Genomic DNA, 9,624 nt, shown 5'->3' on the forward strand with positions numbered 1-9,624 from the left:
GCAACCAAGCTTGGTTCTGTCAGTAAAAAGGCAAAGCCAGGAGGCCCTCATTGGGGCCAGTCCTGACTAGGGTTGCCAGCTCAGGTTGGGAAATTCCTGGAGATTTTGTGGTGGAGTCTATGAAAGCCAGAGTCTGGGGAGGGGATAGGCCTCAGCTGAATAGAATGCCATAGAGTCCACCCTCCAAAGCAGTTATTTTCTCCTGGGGAACTATTGCTGCCATTCTCCAGGTGAGGGCTGGAGATCACTCAGAATTACAACTCCTCTCTTGATGGCAGAGCTCAATTTCCCTGGAGAAAACAGCTGCTTTGCAGGGTGGACTCTGTGTCATTATACCTTGCTGAGGTCGCTTCCCTCCTGCTTGGGTCTCTACTGCGGAGAAAGACTGTACTTTTCCTACGTAGAGGTTCCAGGTTGTGGGGTGGAGGGAGATGGAAAGCTGAAGTCACAAGGGCAGATAAAAGTAGGTTGATGATTGGATGGGAAGGAGATAGGGTTGCCAACTCTAGGTTGGGGGATTCCTGGAGATTTGAGGGGTGGAGCCTGGAGAGAGTGGGGTTTGAGGAGGGGTGGGACCTCAGGCAGGTACAATGGCATAGACTCCATCCTCCAAACCAGCCATTTCCTCCTGGGGAACCATTGTTGCCAATCTCCAGGTGAGGGCTGGAGATCACTCAGAATTACAACTGCTCTTCAAATGGCAGAGACCAGTTAACCTGGAGAAAATGGTGGACTCTATGTCATTATACCCTGCTGAGGTGCCCCCCTCCACGACAGCCAGTGTGATGTAGCACTTAGTGCTTCAGACCCAGGTTCTTCCTGTGGAAGCTGATTGGGTGATTTCAGGCCACTCACAGACTTTCAGCATAACCTACCTCACAAGGTTGTTGTGCAAATCAAAAGGGCGAGAGGAGAATGGTGTGAGCTGCTTTGGTCCCCACTCTGGAGAAAGACTGTACTTTTCCTAGGTAGAGGCTCCAGGTGTGGGGGGAGATGGAAAGCTGAAGTCAGAGGGGTGATAAAGGTAGGTTGATGGTTGGCTGGGAAGGAGATAGGGTTGCCACCTCCAAGTTGGAAAATTCCTGGAGATTTGAGGGGTGGAGCCTGGAGAGGTGGGGTTTGAAGGGGGTGGGTCCTCAGACAGGTACAATGCCATAGACTCCACCGTCCAAACCAGCTGATTCTTCCTGGGGAACCAGTTGCCAATCTCCAGGGTCAGACTGGAGATCATTCAGAATTACAACTGCTCTTCAGATGACAGAGATCAGTTCCCCTGGAGAAAATGGTAAGCTCTGTGTCATTATACCCTGCTAAGGTCACCACAGCAAATTGACGCTGAGTGCCCAGGGCCAGGGCACTCGCCTAGAGCATCTTTCTAGAGCTTGTTGTATTTATTTACACAATGGGTCTTATTGCTAGACTAAATATAAGTTGATAAGGAAAGCAAAGAAGTAATTTGCGGGCCAGATTGGTTAAAGACATTAAAACAAAATTCTATTTAAATATATTGAGTGTAGGAAACCAGCCTGGGAAACAGAGGAACTATTAGACAAAGTTGTGAAAAGAGTACTGAAGGAGGACAGCGAGACTGAGAAGAAGCATAATCAATTCTTTGCAGCAATTTTCATGGAGAGATTATTTGAGAGAGGTAATAGCAGGGGCTTTACAAAATGGAGGTAACAAAAATAAAATGCTAGAACTAATTGTGACTTTAACAAGACACCGAGTCCAGATGGCATTTACATGAAGGTTCTTACCTTAGAAGTGAAACTGCTTCCTTGGCAGAGGATTGGGGGGCAGGTGGCTAATGTAACATTAATTCTTTAAAAGCATCCATGAACTTACAGGTTTTTCCTCTGTCCTTTAAGAAAGTAGAAAAGATTATTGAAATTAGAATTATTAAACATCTACAAACTGTTTCTGAAAATGAATTAGCATGTTTGCTTGCAAATATAAAGTGTTGTCTTACTTGATTGTGGCAAGCATATAGAGAAGAGTGATCTACATATTATATATTATATACTTCCACAAAAAACTCTTACCAAAGCTTTCTGAGTTAGCTTGGCAAACATGAGAGAAAAGGACAAGTGCTTCTGTGGATCAGTAGCTGTTTAAAGGACAGGATTAAATGGATAGTTTTCACAGTGGAGGAGAACAAGCAGTGGGGTCCTTCAGGGATCTCTGTTGGGTGCTGCTTTACTCCTTCATGAAATAGCAGCAGTCGGGAGTGAGCAGTGAGGTAGCCAGCTTTGAAGATGACACCAGATGATTCAGGATGCTGAAATCCTGAATGGATTTTGAAGACCTCTAAAATGCGGTGGCTCAAGTGGTTAAGATGCTGAACTGCAGGCTGTGGAAGGGCGGTAGTTCAGCAGTTCGAGACCCGAGTGTGCTGCATGATGGAGTGAGCTCCTGTCTCTAGTTCCAGCTCCTGCCAACCTAGCAGTTCGAAAGCAAGAAATTGCAAGTAGATAAATAGGTACCACTTTGGTGGGAAGGTAACAGCGTTCCGTGCGCCTTGGTGTTTAGTCATGCCGGCCACATGACCACGGAAATGTCTTCAGACAGCGCTGGCTCTTCGGCTTTGAAACGGAGATGAGCACCGCAACCCTAGAGTCAGACTCGACTGGCTTTCGAGCAAGGGAACCTTTACCTTTTTAAAATGAAAAGACAAGGAAGAGAATAGCAAACGAGATGTAGGGTAAGCAAATGCAAATATTGATGTTTAAGTCCTGCATGCTCAGATGTTGCTCTTGAAGAATCTTATAATAATGTGTGTTTGTATTTAGAAGTGCATTTAATGTGGTATTAAAAGCAACAACAACATGCATTCACTAATGAGACCCAACCCCACCACCACAACCCAGCATGGTATAATAACATAAAAACATTTATCAGTAGCATAAAAATTCAAAAAGGCTGGGAAAATAAAAATATATAAGCTGATAGAGTCTTAGTTGACAGAGGTTACCTAGGAAAGAAAAACTTATGCTGGGCAGTTCTCCAAAATGTCTAATCACTGTGCAGATGGAATTTAAAAGAAAAGGGCAAACTTGGGGCTGATGTTTTTAACTGATGAATGAGCTGGAATGCTCCCTCTAAGCTGTGGAGTCTTGTGAGCAAAAATTCTGGTATTAAAGTTATGAGTGAGAGATTTGGCTACTGCATAAATTAGTTTGCTCTGGAGACATCCTTCCTGAGCTGAGACAAAAACGTGGGAGCTGGAGGCTAAAAATTTTTGAGCTAGCTCACACTAACTCAGCTTAGAGGGAACACTGGCTGGAGGGGGAGAATTACCTGACCATTTTCCTGACCTTATATGGTTTCCATAAGTGTTGTTTTCCCAGTCAGAGAAAAAAATAAAGGCATCCTGTATGGGCAGCAGGTAGACCATTTGATGTAGTAAAAATGGCACCAGGAGTGGAAGCCAGTTTGGTGTAGTGGTTAAGAGCATGGACTCTAATCTGGGAGAACTGGGTTTGATTCCACACTCCTCCACATGCAGCTGCTGGTGTGATCTTGGGTAAGTTACAAGTCCTTTCAGAGTTGTTCACTCAAGGGCAGTTCTCGAGAGAGCTCTCTCAGTCCCCAACAGTCAGGGTGTCTGTTGTGGGAGGGGAAGGGATTGTAAACCACTCTGAGACTCCTTTGAGTAGTGAAGGGAGGGGTATAAATCCAATCTCTTCTTCTCTTCTGTGTTAACCCCTTCTCACCAGTGCTACAGCCCCAATCCAGTTTGGTGATCTTTCCCTTCCCAGCTGCCACAAAGCAGTAAAACAAGGGAGGGAAACCCAGACAAAATATCTCATCTAGTTTGGCTCCTCAGTGTAAATGCTGTAAATGAAATGGGAGAATGACAGCTAATAATAATTTTTAAGTAAATAAAAATGAAAAAGAAAATCAGAAGAGGACAACTAAAATGATCAAGTGGTTGGAGCACCGCTGTGAAGAAAAGCTAAGGGATTAGATGGTCCTTCAGGTATGTTGGTCCCAAACCATATAGGGCTTTGAAGGTCAATACCAGCACCTTGAATAGTGTCCAGAAACAAATTGGAAGTATAGATAGACCAAGACTGGAGTGGTATGGCCCCTACAGCCTGCTTCAGTCAACATCCTGGCTGCAGTGTTCTGTACCAATTGAAGTTTCCGAATAGTTTTCGAGGACAGCCCCATGTAATCTAACCTAGATGTCACCAGATCTTTTTTGCCCAGGAAAGGCTGCAGCTGGTTAATGAGTTGAAGCTGGTAACATATACTCTTGGCCAAGCTGCCACCTGCTTATCCAGCAGCAGGTCTGGGTCCAAGAACACCTTTATGGACCTGGTCTTTCAAGGGGAGTGCATCCCCATTCAGAATGGGTGACACCTGAAATCCCAGGTCAGACCTTCCACTCACCAGTAGCACTTCTGTCCTGTCAGCATATAAGCTTCAATTAATTCGCCTGCATCCACTCCAAAACTGTCTCCAGGCACTGGTTCAGGGTTTCTACAGCCTTCCTGGGATCAGCTGGAATCACAAGATAGAACTGAATATGATCTGCATATTGGTTACAACCCAGCTGAAATCTCTGGTTGACCTCACCCTTTCATGTAGATGTTAAAGTGCATAGTGGAAAAGATGGAACCTTGCAGGACCCCCCAGGCCAAAGGCCTGAGCAGCAGTCCTCCCAGCACCACCTTCTGAAACCTTCCCTCCAGGTAGGACTGGAACCACTAGGGATGGGCATGAATTGGGAAAGTGCAGTTCAGTTTGTGGCACACCCAGTTCACAAACTGTCATGAACTTTTAGCTGTGGTTCGTTTTGTGACGTTCATGGTGTGGTAGACCGTATCCTGTACAAGCTAGAGACACCAAACTCTCAAGTGATCTCTGTCTCACTCTCCTCTACCTGCCCTCCCAATTTTGGTGAGGATTGGATTTATGAGGACTGAGTTACAGCCCCCCAAAGAATCTGCCCCCAGGAAAGTGCTTCTGGGGAAATGACAGGCGCAGATTCAGGAGTGCGTAGAACTGATCCTGTGCAAGCTAGAAACACCAAACATGCAGGAGATCTCCCCTGGATGCTCCTCTACATGCTTTCCAAGTTCTTCCCCCTATTGCTTTGAAGTTTGGTAAACATTTATATTGAGTGGAGACAGTCTGTGTGGAAATGTATCCATTCATGAACTGCCACAAACAGCTTGAAAGTTTGTGAAAAGTTTGTGCCAGTTGACCTGCCATAAACTTCACTTCATAAACCATGAACTGTCCAAAATTTGTCACAAATTTAGTTTGTGAGCCGGTTTGTGCTCATCCCTAGGAACCATATCAGAACTGCGCCACCGGCAGCCTGGAAAGGCAGTTCAGGAGAATAACATGATCAATGGTATTGAAAGCTACTGAGTGGTCGAAAACAATCAACAGAGTCGTACTATCTTGCTCCCAGCGCAGGTCACCCATGAGGGTGACCAAGGCTATTGCAGTCTCATAACCAGGTCTAAATCCAGATTGGAAAGGATTCAAACATGAAGGGAAAAAATAGCTAAAGAGGAACATCATGAAAGCATGGTGTAGATAAAATGGATAGAGAACTTTCTCACTCTTACAGTTGCTTAAACATAGAACCACCTAATGAAACTGATTGTAGGAATATTCAGGAACCGTAACAAGTTTTCAAATGGGTATGAAGCTTGCCTCTTTATTAGGAATTGCAAAGTTGTGTGCATTGTGCAAAAATGGAAATCTATAGAGGCTCCAGCTTAGGAAGCTTTATTATAGACATCTATGGAAAGACGGATTTTATTTGTAAAGAGTTGAAATTTATTTATATTATGTACATTTCTATGCCCCACTTTTCTCTCCAATGGGGACCCAAAGCAGCGTTCATCATTCTGCCTTTGGTATTTTATCATCACAACAACCCTGTGAGATATGGTAGGCTGAGAGTGTGTGACTGGCCCAATGTTACCCAGCAAGCTTCCGTGGCTAACTGGGAATTGGAACCTGGGTCTCTCACATTCTCGTTTAGTGCTCTAACAACACACCATGCTGGCTTTTGTAAATCATGTGCAGCTATTTGTACATTTTTGTGTTGTTTAAAGTAATTTGTTAATATGTAAACTGCAAGATGGGCTTTGGGCCTTAGAAGAAAAAAATATGTAAACATAATTGTGTGCTTTCTCCTTAGGCTTTCTCCTGTTTCTCAGAGGATTTATCAATTATGCAAAAGTTCGGAAGATGCCTGATTCATTTTCCACTCTTCCCAGGACTAGAGTTCTCTTTATTTACTAAAGGTAATACTCTGGTGAGCCTGCTATAATTCCTTTTGGTTGGTGGGGTTTTTTGTTTTTTTGTTTTTGCTTTTGCTTGACAAACTTGGAAATTGCATCTCTTACACCTTGTAGATTTATTTTATTTATTTGTATGTCTCACATTGTTGCTGATCCATGCACGTCTTTGAGTCAGATTATGTATCGTTTCAGCCCACTCAGCCTAGAGGAAGTTGACAAACTGCTCCTGACTGTATGCCGAACCACATGCTGTCTTGATCCGTGCCCGTCGTGGCTAATTAAAGCTGGTTGCGATGGGTTTCGAGGTGCCCTAAGTGAGATCACCAATAACTTCCTTGTTGAGGGACTGTTCCCTAGGGCACTCAAAGAGGCAGTGGTCCGCCCATTCTTGAAAAAACCATCTATGGACCCAGCAGATTTGGCAAATTACCGGCTGGTCTCCAACTTACCCTATCTGGGTAAAATAATAGAGAGGGCTGTAGCAATGCAGCTTCAGGGCTTTTTGGATGATGCTTCCATTTTAGATCCCTTCCAGTCTGGCTTTCGCCCGGGCCATGGGATGGAGACAGCACTGGTTGCCCTGATGGACAACATCTGGAGGCATCTGGATTAGGGTGGCTTGGCAGTGCTGTTGCTGTTGGACCTGTCGGCAGCGTTCAGCATGGTCGACCATCAGTTACTGATCCACTGCCTTGCCAACATGGGAGTTCAGGGGTCTGCCTTACAATGGCTTGCCTCCTTTCTCCAAGGTCGGGGACAGAGGGTAGCACTAGGGGAGCAGATGTCCCTAAGGCTCACATTGAACTGTGGAGTGCCTCAAGGGGCAGTGCTCTCCCCGATGCTATTCAACATCTATATGCGCCCCGTTGCCCAGATTGCCCAGAGGCATGGGCTTGGGTGTCATCAATATGTGGATGACACCCAGCTCTATCTGTTGTTGAGCGGGCGGTCTGGCTCAACCCCGGAAGATCTGGACCGGCCATTGCAGAATGTGGCGGGATGGCTTAGACTGAGCCAGCTGAAACTGACTCTGATGAAGACGGAGGTCCTGTGCCTGAGCCGGGATGGTCCGAGGGTAGGGATCCCACTCCCGACCTTCGATAGGGTGCTGTTGGTGCCAGCACCGGAGGTTAGGAGTCTGGGAGTGCTCTTGGACCCCTCCTTAACAATGGAGGCCCAAGTAGCAGCCACCACCAAGTCAGCCGTTTACCATCTCCGGCTGCTTAGGCAGTTGGTGCCCTTCCTCGACTACAACAACTTGGCAACAATGATCCATGCAATGGTCACCTCAAGTTTGGACTACCGTAACTCTCTCTACATGGCGCTGCCCTTGTCACAAATCCGGAAGCTGTAGCTAGTGCAAAATGCAGCGGCCAGGCTTCTGATGGGCCTCCCTATGCGGGAGCACATCCAGCCTGTGCTAAAGGCATTACACTGACTGCCGATAGCATTCCAAGTTTGCTTCAAGGTGCTGGTTCTTACCTTTAAAGCCCTATATGGTCAGGGGCCAACATACCTGAGGGACCACCTTTCCCCATATGTACCCCAGCAAGCACTGTGTTTAGGGTCACAAAACCTTTTGACCCTCCCAGGCCCCAAAGACGTCAGACTGGCAACAACCAGGGCCAGGGCATTCTCAGTGGCAGCTCCGTATTGGTGGAATGAGCTCCCAGAAGAGATCAGGGCCCTGCGGGATCTTTTACAGTTCCACAGGGCCTGCAAGACAGAGCTCTTCCACCAGGCCTTCAGTTAAGGAGCCGCCACCATCACTATCACCAACATCATTACTAAAGGGGCACCCGACTCCACCATTACAATTTATGCCAGTTGTATATATGTGATAAAGATCAAGAACTGATGAACAAAGTAACCCTTGCCGCCATCCTTAATGTACAGTTATAACTCACTAGCACTTTATGTTTTGAATTGTTTTTAGATTATTTTATTTATGTTATTACTGTTTTTATGTTGTTCTTGTAAGCCGCCCTGAACCTGCTTCGGCGGGGAGGGCGGGGGTATAAAATAAATAAATAAATAAATAATAACGCTAGTTGGACTTAATTAAATGCCACTGGTTCCATTGAAAATCACTTCCCTGTGTTTCCTTTACCTAGAATGTTAGAAGGCACACAAAGCCAGCTGCAGGGAAGCTTTCCATGCCAGTAAACATTGTGAGCACACAGCACCTCCTGTGCCAGAGGGCATCAGAGAATTAATATTTGAAAATAACTGTGCAAAGAATCTTTGACAGGTGTTTTTTTTTTAATGCTTAGCAGAACTACTGTCTTAACAATCACTTAAGGGTTTGGAGCCCAAATTTATATGTACTTATGGGGCGATTATAGCTGCCGAAATAAAACAATAATTTGATGGTGTTCTGCTGTCCGTCCGTCCCCCCATTTTATGAAGTTCCCAGTCTGCATTTCTTTTAAAAGCTGCCTTTCAGCAACTTCTATATCCACACAATTTATTTATGATGATAACTAATAATACATTAGCTTTCTATTGTTTGGAAGATGGAAGCACAACCACAGGGCCATCCATAGACAAAACAGGGGTCTCTGCCTACTCAAGGGACTCCCAGATATGCAGGAAAACATGATACTGTAATTTAACCAAAAGAAAAACATCAACACCTTAAAAACCTGGCTTGGTAAGGACTGAAAATTCTTCAGTAGGGATACAATAGTGGGAGCAATTGAGTGTCAGTTAAAGTGGTGGGGGGAGCAGGGGGAGGAGAAATCAGACTGCATAAGACTTCTAAAATTAAATCCTTATCAGGGAGAAGAGGCTTTGGTGAGTACAGAGAAATTTCCAAGTTATTCCTCCTCCCCTGTGATCCCCTTACAGCCCCCGGCTTGTGTCTAACTAATACCAGTTTGAATGGACTTAATGAACTTAAAGTCCGGTTTGTGTCACAGTGTAAAATTGAGATCCAGGAGTACAAAGGACACCACAAACCATGCTAAGGAAGTAAACCTAATCATAGACCATTACCTAACCACAGTATATTATGTCAATGTTAGCTGTGCTTTGCCCTTCTGTGGAATCTGGATGGTGTTTGAGAGAAAGAATCCACTACCTTTCTCATGTCATCTATACATTCTTGTCTCCTTGGAAAAAAATTAATTGAGCACCTCTGACTAGACCAGTCCTCCCCAGAGCCTATGCTTTGACAGTAGGAGGTGGCCCACAAGGTGGATTGGGAGGTATGCAACATAACCAGGGAAGCAGAAATGACCAAGAGTCCTGTAACACCTTAAAGTCTATCACCTGTATTATCGTATAATCTTTTGCAAACTAGAATCCACTGCTGTCAGGGTAGTTTTTGCTACCCTGCTGTAATTCACTGATG

The 9,624-nt window shown here is 45.1% G+C and overlaps 1 protein-coding gene across 1 annotated transcript in view; it reads left to right on the forward strand.

Moving 5' to 3' along the window:
• NDFIP1 (Nedd4 family interacting protein 1) overlaps positions 1–9,624 on the forward strand; it is a 54,375-nt gene that overhangs the window by 38,915 nt on the left and 5,836 nt on the right. The window contains exons 6-7 of the mRNA XM_015429094.1: positions 5,108–5,111; positions 6,167–6,272. Of these exons, the coding sequence (XP_015284580.1) occupies positions 5,108–5,111; positions 6,167–6,270 (108 nt within the window). The 3' untranslated portion in view covers positions 6,271–6,272. The remainder of the gene's footprint in view (positions 1–5,107; positions 5,112–6,166; positions 6,273–9,624) is intronic.

Source organism: Gekko japonicus, unplaced genomic scaffold (genome assembly GCF_001447785.1).
Source record: "Gekko japonicus isolate JY-2015 unplaced genomic scaffold, Gekko_japonicus_V1.1 scaffold768, whole genome shotgun sequence".
Classification (NCBI taxonomy): Eukaryota; Metazoa; Chordata; class Lepidosauria; order Squamata; family Gekkonidae; genus Gekko; species Gekko japonicus.